General features: G+C 39.2%; 2 protein-coding genes across 23 annotated transcripts in view; both read right to left on the bottom strand.

Annotated features, from left to right (window-relative positions):
* Nucleotides 1-73: 73 nt before the first annotated feature.
* LOC122565727 (histone-lysine N-methyltransferase SMYD3) lies at nt 74-3566 on the bottom strand. Of its 2 annotated transcripts, XM_043722007.1 has the most exons (7): nt 2431-3566; nt 1794-2016; nt 1446-1687; nt 1062-1363; nt 675-954; nt 438-600; nt 74-370 (listed from the first exon to the last, which is right to left on the bottom strand). In XM_043722007.1, the coding sequence occupies exons 2-7, from the start codon at nt 1907-1909 to the stop codon at nt 154-156; spliced, it is 1320 nt and encodes a 439-aa protein (XP_043577942.1). In that variant the 5' UTR covers nt 1910-2016; nt 2431-3566; the 3' UTR covers nt 74-153. The 2 variants fall into 2 exon arrangements, with proteins under 2 accessions (XP_043577942.1, XP_043577943.1); XM_043722008.1 differs by lacking the exon at nt 1794-2016.
* A 183-nt stretch (nt 3567-3749) lies between these two features.
* LOC122565716 (ras GTPase-activating protein raskol) overlaps nt 3750-23075 on the bottom strand; it is a 259030-nt gene continuing 239704 nt past the window's right edge. For 18 of the 21 annotated variants that reach the window (XM_043721976.1, XM_043721977.1, XM_043721982.1 and 15 more), the window contains 8 exons: nt 15746-16029; nt 15003-15289; nt 14353-14685; nt 13481-13885; nt 12717-12895; nt 11024-12637; nt 10219-10343; nt 3750-7540 (listed from right to left, as the gene is read on the bottom strand). In XM_043721976.1, coding sequence (XP_043577911.1) covers nt 7273-7540; nt 10219-10343; nt 11024-12637; nt 12717-12895; nt 13481-13885; nt 14353-14685; nt 15003-15289; nt 15746-16029 — 3495 coding nt within the window. In that variant the 3' untranslated portion in view covers nt 3750-7272. Of the gene's footprint in view, nt 7541-10218; nt 10344-11023; nt 12638-12716; nt 12896-13480; nt 13886-14352; nt 14686-15002; nt 15290-15745; nt 16030-19769; nt 19914-23075 lie in introns of those variants that run through there. The other 3 variants (XM_043721990.1, XM_043721969.1, XM_043721975.1) reach the window with 3 other exon arrangements.

Genomic DNA, 23075 nt, shown 5'->3' with positions numbered 1-23075 from the left:
ACTTGAATATTACATCTCAAATATACGAGTAGAATATAATCTTTCCTTAGGATTAAATGTTAATTTCATCTTCTTAAATACTAAAATTATTTATTGTAAATTGTATATTGTTAATATATTATATACAATTATAAATTATCGACATAAAAAATGTTATGATTCACTGAAGTCTTCCATAGTGGCTTGATAAAGAAGTGGTTTCAAATTTTCTACTATTACACTATGTTGTGCTCCATGTGTTATTGTTAATATCAAATTAGCCTTTCTTAACGTTTTGATAGCTTGTTTTAACTTTTTCAAATATACCTCAAGTTTTCCTATTGATAAATAAAGTATTCCAGTTGACGGATGAATTTCTCCATAATATGTTCTGAAATATGAAAATAAGTTACGTTCTGTTTATTAATTTAATACACTCAAAAAGATGCTCTTCTTACAAATAGCCATTAATAAGTTTTTTAGCATAGGATTCAGCTTCTTCCCAATGTTGCAAATTTATAGAGGAGTCAAAAGCAGTTTGTAAAGTCTGTACATACTGCACATTGAGAGGATGTAAAACGCCTTCTTGTCTTGAGAGACACATTTTGCTTACGTCCAGATCTACTCTCTTTTATAAGGAATTTATTACATCCTGTATTAAATCAATCAACTATTATTATTTACAAAAAGGATACAGGCAATATTCTTCATATTTTCTAAATGGTATGCAGTAAACTCAGATATTTCGTCAAAAATTTCTTTAAAATTTTCTGGGAACTTTGTATTACACTTTTCACATAAATCAGCATTCGGGGCACAAGGATATGTACAAAGTTTGTTTGGACATGCTGCTGCTTCTGCCATTGGTTCTGGTTTTTCACATTTTTCACAGTCACACCAAAAATAATACGAACTTTGTAGTTCTGCACGTCTATCTCTTGTTGTTTTAATTACATCGATGTATGGTATCCTTATCTATACATGTTTAGTCATAACTACATTATACTTTAAACGGTTGTCTGTTGTCAAAAAAAAAAATTTTATTACAACGTTATAGAAGCAAAAAAGGTTAAAAGACTTGCCTGAGACAAATCTAAAGAAGGAAGATCTTCTATTGCTTTAACAGTTATGGTAGTTCCCTCAAAGGTTGCTACAGCATTAGGTTTGCAACTATGATCCAGAATAGAAGGTCCCAAATAAATACCAACACCAATATTCATATCCAAATTAAATATACTAAAAGAATTAATAGTAATTCTGCCATAAATACCCAATAATTCTGCAGTACTTGGTATAGGCATATCTTCAAGAAATTTATGTAAAACATTACATAAGCATACAAAATGTTCCATTTTTTTCTCATCCTTTTTTATCTCAGAACAATCTAATAAGACAGTATTTTAGATATCAATTGAGTAGAAATATATAAATAGTAATTCGTTTTCTTATATAACATAAAGGCTTACGAGACATTAAGTCCTTAAATTTCCTATAACTAGTTTCATTATAATATCCTCTTTCTTCATCTCCCCCTTGATTTAATTTTATAATTATACGTGCCATTAGTCTTGCAACATTTGATATACCCCATGGTGAAAATTTTTTTAATCTTGCACATTCTTTACTATGCATGGGCCAGGACATTTGTTGACAAGATTGATTACAATAATAAACATACTGACAGGCAGAACATCTAAAGAGTTTTCCACTAAAAGTGACAAGATGTAAATAATTTCTACTTATATTATAACACTGCAGATCAGCAAACTAATTATTAATTTGCATTAGAAATAAAAATATTATGTAAATTAAACCTTTTAAAGCAATAATCACACCGGACATTTTTATATTTTGAACAAAGGACATAAGCAAATGGTTTGGCGGTAAGAATAGTGGTGCCTTTTTTAATAAAGTTTTCACTTTTGCTCATTTTTAAAAAAGTTATTTTTATTAATAACGTTTAATTTAAGACGAGGTATAACCATAGACGAGGTACAGATTAGACCTTTCATCTTATAGAACTTGATGTTCCATGATCTGAAATACCGATCGTGTAAAAAATCAGATTTTATTATGTCCTCTATGATTTAAGGTCCATTTATACATAAGATAGATCGAGCATGGACCGACCACAGGATGAGCCTGCAGCGAGTTGATAAAAATATTAATTAATTTGTTTTAAACAAAACAATATAAATATCATAGACCTGTCACGATGTGGTCTACAATTGCAATCAGCTGCAATCTGCAACGAGCCCGTGCATTTGTATACATTGTTATTGTTATCACCGAAGGTGGCAACGCAGGCCGCGTTCTATACCTAGTGACCGATTTGTAAAGCCATATGAAGCATATCTCGACTACGATGTAATATATATTACACCATTGACTAAGGATAGGATAGACATGACATTAAATAGAACTTTGTATCTCAGGTTATGAAATACCGACCTGCCAAGAAAAACAGAGTTTCTTACGCCCTTTGCGATTTTCTACGGCGAACATAGAAATTATTGTAGATAATTCGTCAGTGATTATATCACCGACAAGCTATAGAATTATAAAGTAGATGACGTTGGCCTACCGACGTTTTGCTATTTTACCGACATAATTACTAAGAACATTTATATCTATCGGTGCTTAGTCTTTGGCGTTTAAGGTATGCGAACAAGAGTTCTGTTGTCACCCTTGTTATTGGAGACACAAGATCGCGCTGTGCAACGAATCCCAACAAATAGATCGGGACGCCTTACTGTGGACAAATTGACCAACATCGTCCGGTCGGTAAGAGCCTTACCCTACCATTGAAGTGTCCAGGTCTGTATATACGACCATGTACTAGACACGTTGACGTCACAAAGATGGCGGTCAAGAAACTACTAGTTTCTACCGCGCTCAAATATCAGGAAAGTTTTAATTTAATTATTTCGATAAATAAGGGAATATATAATGAGTATAACATAATGAAAATATGAGTTAAGCCCTATAAAGCTCTAAGTGCTTCTAATAGACCAAATTTTTGTTTTCAGTAATTTTTTAATCAAAAAAACCTGCAACAACTGGATATCGTGGTACTGACGGTATTTTGTGAATATCTCGGAAACCAGGGCCCGAGCGGAGGTTACATGTATAGAAAAAAGTTGTTCAGAATCACACCCTCTACAACATATTTAAAAATCATTGAAATCGGTGAGGAAGGTATGATTCTGAACAACTATCCTTGTCCATGGCTAATTTGTCCTTCTATTTTTATCGCTCTTGTAAATGAACGTGCATGCGAAACACATACATCACGTCAAAAATATTATTCGCAGCCCATCAAGTACTGAAATTACGTAAATTAAAATTCAGGTTTTATTATAACAAAACATTATGACGAAGACAGTAAATTTAATGTTAAGTCTAAAAAGCTTATTGTGTATAGAGTCACCTGTCTATCTCGGATCGACAAGTATAAACTTCACCGTAGAATCGTACAATGAAACAGGTTCACGTAGAGTGAACTACATAAATAGTTTCTTGTAAATGCTAGCGTGGAGCCATATCTTTCAGCACTTGGCCGTATGGTGTAGTACTAGTCCGAGAACAACGAGAACAATCAGCGTGAGCACTCTTATTCTCTTTCTGGCTACGTAGACCCATTAAAATTATTAAATACGGACGTTTCTTTATTTTTCCCCTTAATTTTCAAACGATCGAACGATAAATCGAACTGCTATTAAAAAGAGAAATATGTTTGGAATATATACATATTTATTTAACGACCATGATATGCCTAATCATATTTATTTGCTCATGTACTGTTACTAATAGATGCTATACGCTTAAATACAGATGATGTATTACAGAAACGAATATACCAAAAAACTTAGCAATGTACACGCTATTCAAATCACTTTTAAATAGATTACTTTATCGTTTGTCGATTACATTGTCTAACAAGAGGAAGGGTGTACCGTTGAATATATTAATTTCATGGTGTCGACACTCGATGATTGAAAATATCGTCGGCAAAACCACCTCTCCGTAAAAAGGGTCGTGGTTAAAGAAAGTACAAAACAAAAATGGGGGGCAGTAAGGTACGAGAAGTGGATGAAAGTGGATGGTGGAACGAAAGAAACGGGGAAAGATAGATATCTCTATACAAAAATAATTGGCAAAAAGCGAGAAAATAAAATGATCTCACGGACGAATAATGAGCTATGATACAAGTTGTCGAGATAATACTTTTTTTTAAAATGAGATTAGACTGAATCGTAATCTTTTCCTCATATACTTCATACACACAGGCATACACAGATTCAAATTTTCTTCGCTTTTTAGATTTTCTCACGCATACTCTGCCTCTTTCTCTCTCGAAATCTTTCAATCTAGCACGCGTGCATTTCGCTATACAATGGCTACGATGATAATATACTTGTTGTGTGATGTAAAACAATTATACACGCTAACGATTGCGAACAAACGAGACTGTCATCAATAGTGTACCTAATTTGTTATGCATGACGCATTGCTGTGTATAATTGATCTTAAAAGAAAATAAACACAGACAAAGGAAAATATAGAATATAACAAAATGTTCGCGCGACTAAGAGATATCGGTGCACGACTGTTCTCTTTTCGAATCACAATCTTCTCAAGGAAGAGGACTCTTTTTATACATCGTGCAGCCGGCACTTTTTTTTATCTGACCGGCGATCGACTCGTTAGCTCGAGCAACGCTTAGCGACGAAAACAGAAAATATCTTACACGCAAATCTCGATGCTTTTTACAATAAAAACCTCTTCATCTTTGGTAGAAACTACTAAATAAATTATATTGTCGCTTACAGTAAGAATCGATGTTCGAATCGAACGCTCAAACAAAAAGCTTCCAAGGAATAGTGAAAAATTCAACAGCTCGAATAATATTTTCTTTCTCTTTTCTTTTTCTTTTCTTATCTGTTTCACGCTTCTCTTCAGTGTTCGACGGAAGAGAAGTCTTTAATAAAAACGTTATGCATCGCGTACGAACAGAAAAACGTCGTGCGTCCGTTTTGCTGCTCGAACGCGACACACGAGCAGGTAAACTAGAAAAATATGCACACATATATACGGTCCTGAAATACGATTCGGTGTGCTTGAGGATGTTACATGTTGGCGTGTCAAACGTCGTTAATAATACAATATACATTTATTCTTTTATTATTCGATTTGCAGGCATATTCTGAGCTTAAAAATTTGGGAACAAATTCTGACGAATATACGCAGGTCGCCAAATCATTTGTTTCGTTATACTTCATATGTTTTGTCAAATTATTTGTTCGTAAGAGAAAGGAGTTATAATTGATGTTTAATTTGACGCGAAGCTTAAAAGCTAATAATCGTTATCGATAGATTGTTTAACAGGATATAACAGCAGAATGATCGGTAAATAAAAGTTTAACATTGTAGACATATAGATATGTGGACTAGCCAGGTGCGTGCAACTATGAAGGGTCAACTTATTTACGAAGACAATATTACTAGCATACAAAGACGCTACACAGGTCCAACGCGTCGAATCGGTACAAATGAACCAAGTACTGCCATTAAGTATTAACTGTCTAAAATTTGTTACGTATTTCTATTTATCGCGTTACTTACATTTATATCGACAACAATCTGCTTATATCGATTCCGCGGTATAAATTTCCGTAATATAGAAAGCTTTATCTCTTTCCTTTTTCCTATTTCATAATATTTGGAAATCACAAAACTTCTAGTAGCCATATAGTCATTACGTGCATACGACTACTGACTCAACTATAGAATTATTGTAAATAATCAGTCAACACACTGTATATTAATTTATGCGATGCGAATGGAAGCCATTTTGAATATACATGTCCAAAAATATTGTGAACACATATCTGAGAAAGTCAATTTATTATCATATTCTATGAAAATGTAAAACTTGTTAGAAATATATATATATATGTAGAAATCAATCAATTTGGGCAAATTTTTCTATAAAAGAAGAAGCTTTGAAATATAGTAAATACATATACGTCGCAAGTCACCTAGTATCTAATGTTACGTCTCTCCAAAGCTCCATTCACAAAAACTAATCGTGTATATCGGGGCCAGTGGTACATTTAAAGGTATTTTTGTTAGCGAACCATTAATTTCAAACCTGAAAAATTGACTATATTTCAAAATCAAGCAACTTTAGAACTCATATTCGTCAGAATTGTTTCTTCGATAATTAAGACATAAAATACATTTGCAAATCTTTCAACATAACTTGGAGTTAATTCGTCCACGGTACAATTCTTCGTAAATCATGCTAGCGTTTACGGTGGATGCGGCTGTGCGGGTGTCAAGGTACGTATACACGATGCAGAACGAATAACAGAATTCAGAAAATACAGAAGGGAAATGAAACGAAAGAAGAGACAAACGTCGTGTACATTTGTCTTTCGTTTTCATCTACCGCCAAACAAGTCGATGGACCTCGTTGCTGTTCGCCAACCAAGAAGTCCAACGTGTTCCTTAAACTCAAAGGGCATCGACTTTCCAGTTCGTTCAATTCTAACGAAGAAAAGTCACTTGGGACAGGCTTGCGTGAAGCAATCTAATATTAAAACGTGGCGATACAAAGCTAAGGGTCCATCGACTTCTGTCAAACGAGAACTACGAGGTATCGCGTGATTCGCGACCGGATTCGATACAAATAATCCTAAATGCTATGTGTCACATTAAATTCGACGTAAATTATCTACTTAAACCATTTGCCTACTTACTAGGTAGCCTCTATTTTCGCACGCCTTTCACTCTTTCGTTCTTTCTCTCTCTCTCTCTCTCTCTCCCTCTCTCTCTCTCTCTCTCTCTCTCTCTCTCCTTTCTTTCAATTTGCGCTCTTTCTCCGCTTGCGTAGCTTCGTCAAACCTAGCAAGAGTATCCTCGTGGAACTTCCCACAGCAATACGGTATTTCCTTTGATGTTGCGCTACTAAACGAGGAAACACCAAAAACTAGAACGAACTAAAGAGAAAGTCAGACTTGGAGTAGTCGCTTGCTCCTCGTTGAGATTTCCTCTTTAGAATACGTACTAGAACAATTACACGCGAGCAATCGTATCGATCGAGTCATCCTCGAGACTCTTCATCCAGAAGCATTCGTCAAACGCGAGAGATAAAACGATCTTCATGTTTTTCTGCTTTGTCTGGTGATTGTACGTGTTTTACGGCGGTTCACCGGGTGTCTGGCTGGTCCTCACGCCGATGTCCACCAACGGTGTCCAGGTGGTTGCTCCCTTTTCTATCTCTTTCTTTTAACAGGACGAGCTCTTCAGCTCGCCAATGTCAGCGATGTTCTGGAGTAACGCAGCCGCCTCGTTGCTCGACTGGCTCGACTTGTATCGTTGCTTCAGGGTGCTCAATGCGGACAACAGTTTTGTGTTTGACGTCATTAGACGCGAATTCGCGGCGTCCAAAGCAGCTATTTGTTGCTCTTGCGCGTCGATCACGCGCTGCTTGTACGACAACGCAGCCGACATCTTCTGTTGTTCGCGCCGTAGCTCCTCCTCCACGGAGATTAACCTAGAATAATGAAATCGGTCATCATTTTAGCCGGTTCTGCTTACGTCAACGTGTTTCGCGGATATTTAGACTTGGGCGATCCACATCGCGTGTTCGACCATGGTGCAATCTCTATCTCATATTCCGATCGCTTCTACTCCCTCTTTCTAGAGGAGTGAAGATTGAACATTTCATTTGGAAAATTGGACGTTTATCTCGTACAGACGAAAGCTCTCGTTAAGAGGATCTTTCTTAGACGAATAGAGGTTGCTTCGATGGTTCTGAGCACACACGGAATTCAGCTTCGCCTGAGAACTCTCTCGATGCATTCGCGTTTCCCACTTTCATTCAATGGTATCTTTAGTCGGAAATTTTGATATTTTAATCGATGCAAGCAATACGAGTAAAATGTAACAAGAATCATCGGTTTTAAGAGAGATTTCACGGGGATGCTTAAAAGGATCCAAGCGTACCACGATGCATATATCGAATAAAAAGAAAACACCAATAAATAGTTTGGAAACGAAAGTCAAAGGAAGCAGCAGTGTAAAATATTTGGTGCAAAGTATCATACGCTCGAACAACCAAATAAACAGAACGATCGCGATAATGCAATGGGTTAAGAGAGCTTTTTTCGATCAAAGAAGCGAGGAGTCTGCTTCTGCGATTGGCCACAGTCAAATTCGTGTACGTGTAAGTACGATAATGTGAGAGGAAATGTTCAGGACAACGTGGCGCGAAGAATAGCTCGCAATTAATTTTACGACCGAATGGAGAACACGACGCGAACAACTATTCACGCGAACATTTCCCGCGCACGTTGCAACACACTACGCAGAGCTGGCGCGCAAAAATCATAGTGGTTGCAAAAGTGAACCGTGCACGCGTCGAACAGAACGAACGGGTGATCAGAGGCGTGTGCGAGGCTGTCGGTATCGGATATTGAGAAACTTTACCAAGTATTGACATGTGGCTGACCGAGAGAACGTTTTTTGGACGGTGATGTAAGTATAAAACACGCAGGGTGAGAATGCTGGTTCGTCGAACAGTGATTTTGAGTATAGTTTATATATATATACAAAAATTAGGTGAACGAACTTAGAATCTCCGTATCGAATTGCTTTTCAGTATGCGCACAGAGAAGAGACAGTCTGGCACGTATCTTTGTCGAATAAAACCAAGATAGAGGACAAGATATATATATATATATATATGAGTATAAACACGCTAAAAACATGTGATGTAACAATGTAAGAAGCTTAGAAATATAATTGACTCTTACACCAAGGTCCAGATCAAGCCAGAGTATACCAAATGCAGCGGAATAGAATGCACAGGAACACACAATCAATTAAACATAGATTATTTCGAGAAACAGTAAGAGAGTTCGAGTTACGCGACTCGATGACAGTTTCCTTCTTTTAATATTTTCTTTCTTTCTACTATTCGATACTTTTTAGGCAAAAAGGTAATATGTGTTTCTTCGTTTTTACTCTTCGTTTGGCTCGGCTTTTGTACTTTATACGTATATTTACATAATTTTATCCAACTGTGAGCAACAGTTCCTTTTGGCCGGTTTGAAATCGTTGGCAGACGGAGCTGAATAAACTTTGCGTCTTGCGATAAAATATTGTAAATTTACGTTTACGTCTTTATCTTTATTTTACCAATATATACGTAGGAATCTTTTTTCTTGAGAAAATAGAAAATATATTTGCCAAAATATGTACCTACACGCTTTGAATTTTGCACTGCACGGGTTGAAGGTGTGCTTCTACGAGGTAAAAGTAAAAGAGAATGTGGAAATAACAATCGAATCGAGGGTCAATTACTCGTTGCGTTTATCGCATTATTATATATCTTGCGTCGTGTTTCGTTAATTCTGAAGATACCGTAATTGTACAAAATTTCGCGAACAAAGAATAAAAGTTAAACGACGTATGAAACAACAAACTAAATGGAACAAAAAATGAGAAAAGAACACATAAAAAACTCGAGAAGTAAACGTGTAATGAAATCGATAATACACATAGAGAAAGAACACAGAAACGTTAGAACATAGAACAAAGTTGTTGAAAGAACAGTAACTGGTAACGCGTCTGATTAAGGATTTCTAATTTTGGAAACTAAGGATTCATAAATGAATATCTTTGTATATACTTTAATACGGATATTTCACGAAATCGTGTAATCAAACGTCAAATTAAACACGACGTATTATAAATACGCACGAACATTCGCATTTACGAATTCTTAAATTGCATCTAATATATGCCGATCGGATATTACCGTTTCCTAAATTTGTTAGCCACGTTTTTTTATACCTTTTTAAGCTACGTTTCACTCAACTCTGCCTGCCACTTCGGAGATCGCGTTTCACGATCGTTGTTGGATCTCGCCGAGAATCGTGTATCCAAATATGATGTCGCGAAGAGAGCATCGAACGAACGATCGATAGTCTCTTCACGGATATCTTTCGATCTACGTCGAGAAGACGTCGAACGAGAAAAATCGCGGTGAAGAAGAATGAAGGAAAGGAGGGAAGAAAAGAGAGAACCGACGTGTGACTGATGATGAGACGGAAAGGTTCGAAGGGTGAAACGCAAGAGAAACGTGGTAGTCGTCACGGTGATGGGGTGATTACACTCAGGCAAATAATCAATCGGTGGTTAGTGGCAGCGTTAATGAGGATTAAGTACCTGGAAATGATGCTCTTCATCTTGGTATCCGGTGCAACGCCGTCTATATCGGTATCCTCGGTTGTGCCTAACCGGGCCCTCAGTCGATCTACGCTACTCTGCAACCTCTCGATTTCCACTTCGTACTGGAAACGAAGAGACGTGGCGTTGTTAGTTACAAGACATACACGTTACAAAGGCGTTCCGTTAGGCGACAGGTCAGAGAGAAAAAGATAGAGACAAAAAGTGACGATCTTTCGCACGGTAAAAGAGGAACTTGTTATTCACAAGGTATACGTTTACTACGAGTATATATACACACACGGACCAGTTACGATGGATTAAAAGAGAATTAAAAGTTCCTCTTTGATCTCGTAAGATAAGTTCTGTGGAAATCGAATTATTACGGTTCCTTTGCCTCGATCACTGCTGAAAGTCGAAGAGATTTTATTTTTTCGTTCGGTTTCGTTCGGATGACGGATAAATTGAATTGTACGAATGGTTTTTAAATCTATCATAGAACGATTACTTCGACAAATGCTATTTCACGATTATTCCTTTGTCGTTGCAAATAAGCTCAGATTAATTAATTATTGTATCGCGAGTAACGAAAATAAAGTAAGGTGTACGTAATGAAAAGTGAACGTGTAGAGCTCCAACTTTAACGAGTTTCTAACAAGTATCTAAAATCTAAATTTCTGTTAAATATTCGAAGACGCAAAGAGATCAATAGCTTATTTTGACCAATTATCTGTAATTTTATTCGCCATCAGAAAAACCAAGTAGGTACTGGTCGTCGTGATTGTAGTAGTAATAAATCCATTACCTGATCGATGCTTCGATGACTGCGAGATTTGCTCCTCCTCGTTGTGCAGCTCTCCTCTTCGCTGGTATCAGAGAGGTCTCGCGTAGAATCTAGCGATAGTCTCCTTCTTAACTTCGCGCAACAGACAGCCTGGTTTTGTTCCGAGTTATTTCTGTGCGTTTGGTTGGCCTGTCTCCACTGGTTCTGATTATTTCTTTGCAGATTCCTCACGTTATTCTGCGGTGGAGGCGACGGGCTGAGATCAACGCCTCTAACACCCTCCACTCCTCCGTTTGCATCCCTTTCCTCGGAACTACTGCTGCCTCTCCTGCCGTTTCTTCCGTGATTCGATTCCATGTGGTAAACAGGATTGGCGAAAGCCAGCGGCGCTGCATTGAGTATATGTGCGTTTGCATTGTTGCTGCTGAGATCCACGGGACTGGAGCTCTGACTGTAAGCAGCGAAGCTTTGGTAACCGGATGAAGCAACGTTGCTCAACTGAGAGATCGATATTTGCGAACCCTTTTGTGATTTTGATTCCGACACTTCGTCGTCGGCGTACCTCAATAGGTCGGACAGCTCGTCCAAATTACCATTGGCAGTCGTGTTGTTCTTGCTATTGGCGTAATTGTTGTTTGGTTGATGGTTGATCGATAGAGTGAGATTCGACGAAGGATTCACTACGACGTTTGCGTTTACCGTAGTTTTCGACACGTTGTTATAATTTTGGTGTTGCATCTGGTTCACGTTATCCTCCTTGTTACAGTGGTTCCTACTGGTTGATCTCGAGACGTTGTAATTATTATGGTTATAATTATCTTCTCTGTCATGGATGTCTAGGTTTTGCAACCGCGCTATGTTGTGTCTGTGATTCTGCTGCTGTTGTTGCTGGGACATAATTGTGCAGTTATTCGATTGGTTGATCTGCGACGCAGTGATGTTGTAGTTGGAATCCTTCAGATTGCTGTGACTCTCTGATCTCGTAGGACTAGCGGGATGTGTCTGGCAATGATTCACGTTCGCCAGACTCGCGCTAGCGGTCAGTCTGTATCCCGCGCCCGCCCTGCTCGACCCTAACGGTCTGTGTTGTCTTACTATGGGTGTGGGCGAACGTGACACAAAAGCTGGCGACTCCAGCGGATAATCGTCCGTAGTAATTTGTAGCTGCAGCTTTCCATTGGTCGGCATGTATGCATTACGCGGCAGAGTGGCTGCTCTGGTTACGTTAGGGCTGCGAGAACTGTTGTGGCTTAGTGTGTTCGATTGCAACACTTCGTTGCTATCTCTGATTGTTCCATTTAGCGTACTGTGATTGCTCAATGTCGACGTTGCTGATACAGACAAGTTGGTATTGCTGTTTGCTATCGTGGGATCGTTATAGCGGAAGATGTTGTTTTGTAAATTTGGATAGCGGTGAGAAACGGGCACCGGATTTGGACCCGATTGATCTAAAGCTATAGAGATCCTCTCGAGGATCTCTGGTAGTCTCGACGGAGGCAGTGACGAGGAAAACGAAGATATCGTGACCAAACTTTCGCGTAAAAGCGCATGCAGGAGAGATAGTTGCTTGCCCAAGTCGATATACCCGTCGAATTCCAACGAGTTATTGGCCGGAGCGTCCTTTGGCAAAGGGCTCTGTAAAAAACATTTTTAACCTCGATAAGTCTCGAGTTTCATAATTTCGTGATAAAAAAAATAAGGAATTATCGCGTACACTGATTAGCTGAAGAAAGTTCTTCATGGATGGAGCTTCTCGCTCCAGGAGATCGTTCATGAATTCCATAAAGTTTTCCTTCCCTTGGAATCTCGTGAAGTTTGCCAGAGTTTGAAGAGTTTTCGCCACGAGAGTGAGATTCCTCGCTGCCTTTTCATTTGGGTATTCTAGAAAGAACACTTTACTTCTGTTTTAACGTCTTCAAACATTTTATTTAAAATTATTTAAAAATATTGCTTCGCTACATATACTCGATACGGTTCATCTTTTAAATTTATCACCAGAGACGACGAAACTATTATACTTGTTTTATTTTCTGATCTTTATATCGATCTTCGATCAAATCTATCAAACGACGAAATCTGATATCGAAAAAATGATATTATTTGAATTCAACGGACGATTCTCTGGCTACTCTCTGACGACGACGACGACGACGACGACGACGTGCCACTTTTTACGTGTATTCTTAAAATCGGTTCTTGTTCTCGCTTGTAATCGACATTCCAGACTCTAGACTAAATACAGAGCGCCTTTTTACCCAAAGCCAGTGTCGCTAATATCGCGGCTTACGCAGTGCAACTTCCTAGTATAGGAATACCGAGATATGCATTGTTGATAAATCAAATATATCGGCACGGTGTTATCGTCGCGGTGTATATAATACAACCTCGTAGTCTCAAAGATTTAAGTTTCGATCGCTAATAACGGACGAGGTACATAGACCGAGCGAGATAACGTAATATTTTGAGCTTTCGACTTACCGTGAGTAATGTTGAAGAGGGACGGGCTCAGAATGGCTGGGCAGAGGAATCTGAGGAATATAGACGCAGAGATCAGATTGTCGGCGATGTCCTCACGGCCCATGTCAGCCAAGCGTTCGCGGAATATACGGAAGCACTCGCGTAATTCGAGAGGAAAGTGAGCGTGGCTAGCCAATATCCTACTCCAGGCGAGCTCCACGGCGTTCCGTAGATTCTGCTGCTGCTTGTGAAGGGCCGCCACCGAGGCGACCTTCAGTGGATCCACCTCGCAGTCGCCACCCTCCACCGCTCCTCTTACAACAGCCCCCAAGGTCTCCTGGAGATACCTGTCACCCGTCAACTTCAGGTAGGCCTCCATCGCCTTCGTGGCTAAAGAATTTCCTCGAAACGTGAGCCTCTCGTCGTCTGAAATTCGATATTTTCCGTTAATAAACGCACGAATATTTACTGCAGCAACTTCGACTTCTTTGACTCTGTAGGCGAGAACAATCTTGCCAGGGGCGTGTCATATTTTGCAGGAAAGAAAAGATTTTAAAGAGAAGATTCTGCCAAATGGTTTCTAATATCTCGATCGTTGTCCGAAGATACTTTTCTTTTTTACAGGTGCTTTTTGTTCTTTTTTCTAGGTTCGGAAGAATCGTTTTCGTTGATCCTTATAAGATAAGCTATCGAACCAGAAATCTTTTATATTTATCATACTGATTTCCTATACATGCATACATACGTACGTATATATATATATATATGTATACACTACGATATAAAACTTCATAAAGAAGCGAACAAGTGAATTTTCATTATATATTTCAATTCTACAAAACAATCAATAAATCTTTGCTTCTCAGCCGTTGCTGAAGATCAGCATGACTCACCTATTCTGTGTATATCCATCATCACCAAGTCGGCGAGAAATTGAGGCGCTTTCTTTTCTCGTTGCATGACGGCTACTAAAGCCGTGGCGATGTCCTCTTTCGCTTTGACACCGATCACTGGCTCCAATTTCTCGCACAAGGACGCATAATCTGTCTTCAAATACTCCAGGAACTCTTGGTATATTTGAACCGGCAGTATGTCCACAGATTGGAAACGACATTTCACCCTCAAAGCTGGAGGCTCCTTCAAAGGACCTTTATCGCCAATGACGGTGTACCATTTCTCTGTTAGATAACGAGACGTGACGTTGTGCACCGATATACTCACGGAACCTGGACAAAATTTCAAGCATTTTCAGGAATATTCGAAGTACGTTTCATTTTATCGAAGATGCATTTGGTTTATCGAAGAGAGAGAGAGAGAGAAATAATAGAAATATAATTCAATTCAAAGTAAAATTGCATTCAATTTTCATTTATAGTAAATTTTGAGGAATTGCGAATATTGGATTTGACAAATTTTCTTTGAATTGCACAAGCCGTTAAAAACATTCAAAGAAAACCGTTAGCAAGAAGCTTAATTTGTTTCTCGATTTCTGCCAATTATCAAGTTTGTCAAGTAGCATAATTTTACATTTATCCAAATTTACCGATTAAAACGTTCTTGTCCCTTTTCTTCTTTCTGTCAGCTTCCCTGTAGAGGTTCACTTGTATGGTATTGACGGAAGGCAAATGATGGAAATCAAAGTGCTCGCCCCAGAAGCAAAGGTCGGCCTTCAGTTTTGCTGTGGTTCTCGCGTACAAAGTACTGTCCAGGCAGACCTCGCAGAAGTATCGTTTCTTCGCTGGCACGCCTTTCGCCTCGAGCAACCAGATCTGCAAGGAATTATCCGTTCGTCGTGTCTGCTCCGCGTCAGGTTGAACGGATTTCCTCAAGCTGTGTTCAACATTCAACGTACAATGATTAATCGTGCTAATTATCTCTGCCTGTTGAAATTGAAGATATCCAGCAAGGGTAATTCCCGACGCAAATATTTACAACCTAATATCTTAAATACGTGTTTAAGTTTAAGAGATAGACGATATGAAAAAATAGAATTTTTTCGCGCAAAATCGTACTTTTACAAAATACAGCTCGAACGTGTTTTTCAACGGTATACGATTACTTCGATGAAACCCGGCGTGGCTAGCTCGACCGTCAAAAATGGCAACGTGTCGTTTGCGCAACGAGTGATTATTTGACGGTCAAAGCTGGTTTGGATCGATCAGCGTGGCGTAACAGTTTCTCCTCCCCCCGGGTGAGGAAAGAAGATGAAAGAGAAGGAGAAGGTCGGGGAGGAAGCAGCGTGGAAAGAGGAAGAAAAAGAAGAAGCGGCAGAGAAACGGTACCAACCTGTGTAACCACTGGTCCCGTTCGTGAGCGGTCCTGCAACTGAAATATTTCGGCCCACCGGTGCTGGGTGTGACCTGGAAGCAGTGAGGTCTGCCAAGCAGGCTTGGATGCAGCGGTGTCACGGCCGCGAGGTCCATCGAGGTCACCGCCTGTCCGCAGAGCAGGGACTCGTGTGAACGGCAACCCCGAAGTCCGGCACCGCGTTGCTTCTGTCGTTCGAGCTTTGTCACGCTTTTCGTCCTCTTCAGCGGATTCGAGCGGAACGACCTCTTGGAGAAGAAGTTCTGTGAACAGACAAACAGAGAGGGAGGTGAACGCGTGTCGCTCAGGTAAATGGAAGTGGCTGAGAAATACGGGGGCCGTCGATTCGATCGTGTAAACTCCACACTGATATACCAAGTTAATAAACAATATTACACGATAAATGGGGAACTGAGAAATACGAACGTATCTAAATTACGATTAATTCAGTGCTAGACATGTTCGTACCAATATCTTTTATACTTATCTTTTATCTTCTAACGCTTTTAATTCTTTTTCCAATACAAATGAATTCGCTTGCTACAGTTACGCAACATTTTTGAGTCGTCTACTTTTCAAGTTTCATATTTCCTGTGACTAGAATACGGTATCTATATGTATCGTTCACGTTTGAACTCTATAAAGTGCCTTTATCATCATGCCGTTACCGTTTTACTTTAATAACTCAGCTTCTAGGAATCGTCATATCGAATCAATTTCGCATAGTTTGTCGTTAAATCGTGATCAACGATCCAAACAACTTTCCTGTCGATCGCGCCGCGCAAACATTCTCCGCATTAAATTAATTACACGAAGATGAATCGATCGGTGATGTTGCAACGCCATGTGTAACGTGACTCTAATTCCGATGTATGATATAACTGTTCGACGCTTTCTTCTCCTCCTCGCCGGTTAAATGCGTCTTCTTCGAAGCTTTAAAAAAAGCAAAAGTCGCACGTAGGATATCTATAAGTTGAAAGTCGCTACACGTTTTCAACCTATAAAAGATCAATTACAAAAGGAAACTACCATTCAACGCAGAAGCATCTTTTCCAAGTCTCATCGTCGAAACGGAGAATCATTTTTAAGATTTTAAATATGCAACGTAAGTATAGATTAATAATACAGGTAATACGAAATTTGGAATTTCAGATCGACGAGGACAAATGAGAATATTAATTATCAAGTGAAATTATTAAATGAGAGTATGCTATATTAACACAAGTATACATAATATTACTATGTAAATTGTACGATACGTTCAATACGGCATACTTTCGATCAATATGCTTCTAACATCGTACAGTACGGATTTTCGCATTAAATAAACACGACCTATATTTTTTTCAATTTTGATTAATGGCATTTTCATATTTCCATGTTAATTTGCTTCAAATTTCCCCGTTAAAAAATTTGATTCTGCGGCGATTTCATCGACAGGCCTTACACATTCGAAAGATAAAACGCGATTAATCGAAAATTTTGTCTCGTTTTCGTTCGAATTGACTTCTCGGCGTCAACGTACTAAACACACTAAGTGAAACAGTATGTATTTTATCGCAGACATGCGCCATGTGTTAACGACTATGGAAAATATTCTTTGCCCTCCTGAGAAATGTTCCGCGACTCTTTGAAGTTAACGCGAGGCAAACAAAGAACAATTAGAGGCCTCGGATAAATGTGGCACACAGCTGTTCAAAACTTTTTTTTTTACTTTATGACGTCGTATTAAAGTTTGGGAATACCGGGAAACCATATTTATATATATATATATATATGCACTTTTATTTCAATGATATTCGATATTCAGTTTTAAATTTGACCATCAATTAAGTCAGAGATAAGTTGATATAATACTCTTACAAACGTTATAATATATTTGTCGAAACGTCATAAATATTTTAATTATTATAAATTGTCGACTACTCTGTTATTCTATTTTGATGGTTGTCAGGCTTTTAATATTCATAAACTTCCAGACTTTTGAATGCTTTATATCATCGTTTGAGAATACTTTGACCACACAAATCGACGATTTCTCCTTTCGAATCGAAATATTAAATGCTTTTAGAGCGTTTGAAGAAATAAGAGTTGGTCAAAGTCGGTCACGTTAGGTGCGAGTCGGTGCAAATCGATTTCAAAGTTCTTTCGTGCTAACGCGAAACAAAATCTACGAAAGAAAGAAAACTTGCACGACTCGGCAAGAGGAATGGAGAGAAAAATTTGCATCGAAATAGCCGTCTTACAAATATGGTAATACTCTCAGCCTGTTATTGCTTAATTTACTTGTAAATCCGTTTATTCGGAAAATTGACTCGCAGTTCCATTATTATTGATAAATTGTACCGGGAACTGCGTGTTATATTCGTAAAACTACGATGTAATTAAACAAAATTAGGTTCTCATAGTACGAAATTCATCGATATTTTCCACGAAAGGAACGTTCATACAAAACAACTATGTACACGTCGCGATAACAATTTCACGTGTTTCGCGCGTTTGTAAACAAAAATCCTGAATTTATCCGATCGATCCACTTTCGTTGCACCAATAAATTTAACCGTTTCTTTCCTCCACGATTATCTTCCATGGCGAGGCGTGTAACATTTATAGAACGTTAACTTATTACAACGTTAGAACGACAGCTTACATTTATTTAATCACGGTCATAGTTCCATTCGCGAACAAGATGTTTACGACTCACTATGCACTGTAAACGAACGAAGAAATCGTTCCGACAGCAAAAGTTGTCCGCGCCACGAGTGAAAATCATCGACTGACTTCTCCAGCGATATCGAGAATCTTTCGTGACATTGCTCGAGTGAAAGGTATCCCACACCGAGTTTGATACTGGCAGTCTTTGGCCCGTACATCCGGATCAACGATGCGTACGAACCGATCTTCGGGTCCAAAAATCGCTTTTAACTCGTGACAGAGGAATTATTAATCTGGCATTTAATCAAATATGTGTATTGTTTGATTATCGTTGAGTAAATTGAAGGCTACGGTGTTATATCGAGAAACGAAATGGTCGAAGAGTAACGTTGTAATGTCCTAGTAGAAATAATGTCCTGATAGAAAGTTGAAATAGAGAGAAGGAGGCATTTTATTATAGTTAATTTATGGCATATCAGATCTTTAGACATTTCAAAAGACCAATGTATATAAAATATGGAGAATAAGAATTAATTTGCAATTATTCGCCTATCGTAAATCTGAATGAATTTTAAGATGACATATTACATTTTTATTTAATGGTACAAACGTTAATTATTTTGTTACAGTTGCTTCGACGTGGATCTAATTTTCCGAAACGAAAAGCTAACTTTTCCAGAAGCTAGAAATTCATCTACGAAACAAAGGTATCTTCGCGTGGTTCCCGTTCGTTACAGATTTTTCGACGAGATCGCTGAAACTCCTCGAAACGTTAAATCCTCTGTTCCACTTTCCTCGACTTTTGAGCGCGGTTCAAACGCGCTTCTTTCGGGTCATCGGATAAAGACAAGCTGGCCGGATGCCAGCGGAACTCGGAAGGATTCCAAATGTTTCGCGCGTTTCGGGAAGCGTGCACAGCTACGCGAGCTTTTCCGGATGCATCGGATCGGTAGTCCGTAAATTTGCCAAAAGTTTTGCTGGGAAATGATAACCGACGAACGTGAAAGAAATACTTCGTTCGAGAATGTACCGTGAAACAGGCTTACTCGAATAATATTCATTTTAAATACACGCACTAATACTGCTAAGTTTTAACGCATTTATTTAATACATTTCCTGTATAATCTGAATTTTAGCATTAACGTGTGTTCGTTTAAACGCGTCTCATTCAGAAATATGGAAAAACATAACGGACGGATAACGGAAGTCTGGATTATATGGTTAAACGAAGAGAAAAAAAAAGGAAAAGACCAGATTCTCAGAATTTTCTACGAACGCAAGACGGACATACCAAACCCACTCTCGTCGTTTATATAAAGCGATCGTTCGGCCTGCTACACATATTTACCCTGGTAGTGAAGTAATTGATGATCATGTTGACAACTTTGTCCTCCTCATTCTCCTCCATCGGTTTCACGCACATTTTTCTTGTGGTCATGCGAACGGTGTCGCGTGAGAAACAACAGCAGATGTTTCCGATTCACGGATTCAAGCACAGGGAAAGAATTCCACCCCGTCGCTATGCCCTCTTTGATTTGTTCCTCTTGGGGGATTCAAAACCGAGACGCATTTTTTCCAGTCTCCTTTCGAGTTCAACGAACACGCGTCCTTCTTAATGCCACACGTTTCCACAGTTTCTTTAAGCGTCAAGTTTCTCTTTTTAATTCCTTGGGAAATTCTTTTCGTAGAAAACGACTTTTCCCGGACGATTAACCCTGACAGGTCGCGTTAATTCGTGTTAATGGAGTGTGGTTTGCGACAAGACCGTGAAACAACACGTTGAACTACTCCGATTGTTTGCTTCCTGACATACCGCGCCGATGCATGTAAACATGGCTATTGTAATCGAGTTAACGCGACTGACTCGCTGATAATACATATTATATTCTGATAATACTACATCGGACGGCAACGAGGAATTTTGTCAAAGGAAAGATGATCGATACGTTCGAACGACTTCGTTGGTACTCCACAGTTATTAGTAGCGCGAGTCATTCGACGAAAGAACGATTTCTCCCGCGAGAACCCTCGCTAATGTTACAGGACATTGAGACGCTGTTCTTTCGTTCGCAGCCTATTTTCACCGTGACTGGGTGTTTGTCGGTAACGATACGTTGATTTCACCGACTCTTGCCGCACTTTAACGTTATTTTTCGTCTTGTCTTTGTTCGTCATTACCACGTCATAGTACGGTATCGCCGTTATGTTTCTTACACATTTTCTATACAGTTAGGAAGTCGTGATTCCTCGCGATCGATACGACAATCGATCACGCTTGCTTCTTATAGTTTTATCTTTATCCTAGCACCCGATTAATTAGTTTTCGTCGCAGCGAATTGTTCATGAATTTATCAACACCTCACCACTTGTTTAACCGTTTATCACAACTTTTCAATAACACTACCTCTGATCATTCCCTTCAATTCCTACTCGATTTCAACTTGCTATTCACTTTATCGATCGAAAGCCGATATTCGCGCAAAGATTTCACTCGATCGCCAATTCTTCTCGATCTATTCTTTCCCACAGATTCGAACGCACACGTTTTGTCGCAGTAAAAGTTTCTCCCGTCACCGAACGTTGAATCGCCAAAACAACGAAAGAGGCGTGTTATTATCGTACACGTGCGAAGACGATAAGCTCATCCAATGTCAGAATGCAGTATTATCGGTGCACTGCGTCATCGAATTCGTGGTTGGGAAACACGCCGCGATACGGACGAAGAGCTTCGGGTAACGATTCTTCGCCAATGGGAATCTCCCTCTCCCTCTCTTTCTTTCCATCGATCGAAAATTGTTGACAGTGCGATTAGAAGTTCGGTGCTTTAAGCCGCATCGAGCAAGCTGTTTTCCGTGGAGCAGTGGTGTCAAGGAGTTTTATTGGATTTGTTATTTGCCAAGAGCGCACGCACCAGACGTTTGTCAATTAAATTTTCAGCAAACGTTTCGTCGATTCACCCGAGCGGATATATCGCTCGTATATTATATCATTTAGGGACCGTCGAATTCGTTGTACCAGTAATTTTCATAGAGATTGTCTGTTAACATATCCCGTTATCTAACACATCTTTCGTCTCATCGATTCACCAGAATCGAAAACTCTAAAATGAAAAATCCGAGGACGTGTGCGATTTGTCACGAAACTTCCAACGATCTGTCACTTTTTGCCTCGATATTAACCGAACCCTCGTATTAACTGAGCGAAAGAAGAAAAGAACGCGAAGACCGTCGATCGTGACACGTTGGAACGCGTGCTTGTTTCTCGAACGACTGCCGTTCCTCTCACGATTCTTCTGTTCCTGGTTTCCTTTGACCAGCAAACCTGAGGCGAAACGTTCCAAGTTTTGTATCCGATAGACTCCCAGGGATTTCTATTCACACGCGGAAGCACGAGCCAAGGATTCCAGCTGGCTCTGGCTCTCAGGTATATTTCTACGGCCCCCAAAAACGAGATTCATGCTTCCAGGCATGGCCAGGGGAAACTTTCTCTCTCTTCCAGGTCTACCGTTCGCCTCACGCCCGAGGGATTTAAATCGACAGGCTCTTTAAACGATTCTCTGCGATTTATGCTCCTCCGAGTCAATAGCCTTTTCTCTTTTCCGTCTGCACGCCACCACGATCTTCTTCTATGAAGATTCTTTGTTGTTGTTAATATTAATTTTCAAGACGCTTGGTTTAATCGTTTTTAAACAAGTTTGAAGAGGATCACGTAAATAATTAATTCGTGGACGGTGACCCCCGTCGACTGGTATTTCAAATGGCGAGTATCATTTACGATCCATGTCAATCGTCGTATTTCTGTAATAATCCTGTTATCCGCTTGAACGGGTTTTTCGAATCTTCACGGTGGTTGAAATTAGTTAAAGGTGGCCTTTTCACAATTGTCACGACCCGATAGCAATTACTCTTTATGGTCGATGTAGTTTTTCACGGTAATTTAGATTTTAAAGAGTATTCGAAGCTTTCGAAGCATTCTGCGCCGGAGGTGTACGAAGCTTTCAATCGTCGATCCGAGTTATTATTAGACTTTCTGTATTTTGCAATTGATCAATAATCCTTGGTGACAAGTGTATTTTTATGTTTTGTAACTGGTTTCATGAAAACTGGTATAGCTGGTTCAAAGCCCGCGTTTATTTTAAAAGGAGTTACCAGCAATCCTTGTATTTTGCAATACGTCAAAAAGAACCACAGATGGCCGAAGTCGAACAATTTATGTAAATTCATTACCAACAACTAAGAGCGTTTTCACGTTTGCAGGCTTACCGAACGAACAGATTAATTCAACTTTGAAACTAAATTAAAACGTTTAACGTTTAAGAACTTAAATTTATAGTTTACAACCTAATAATTTTCCAGGCATACTTTACTAGGTAGTGTTACAATTTGCATCGATAAAGATCACCGATATCTGCTTCTCTCGCGATCGGTGCATTCATTCGTTTCTCGATTTTCTCTATCGGTGATCCGTCGCTCGTTGTCCGAGCTCGTCGAGCAAAATACTCTCAAAAGAACGTTAATTTGAAATCACACAGTATCCGTAACACAGCCTACGGTTTACGGTCTATCAACGAAGACACACACCTTCGCTTATTACAGAAAATCCTTGAATCACAATCTGGACGAACAGAGGACAATCGTTCGTCTCGTTTCGACAG

The sequence above is a fragment of the Bombus pyrosoma genome, linkage group LG3 (genome assembly GCF_014825855.1).
Source record: "Bombus pyrosoma isolate SC7728 linkage group LG3, ASM1482585v1, whole genome shotgun sequence".
Classification (NCBI taxonomy): domain Eukaryota; kingdom Metazoa; phylum Arthropoda; class Insecta; order Hymenoptera; family Apidae; genus Bombus; species Bombus pyrosoma.
Note: the sequence above shows the minus strand (reverse complement) of the source record. Positions and strands in the feature narration are given on the sequence as shown.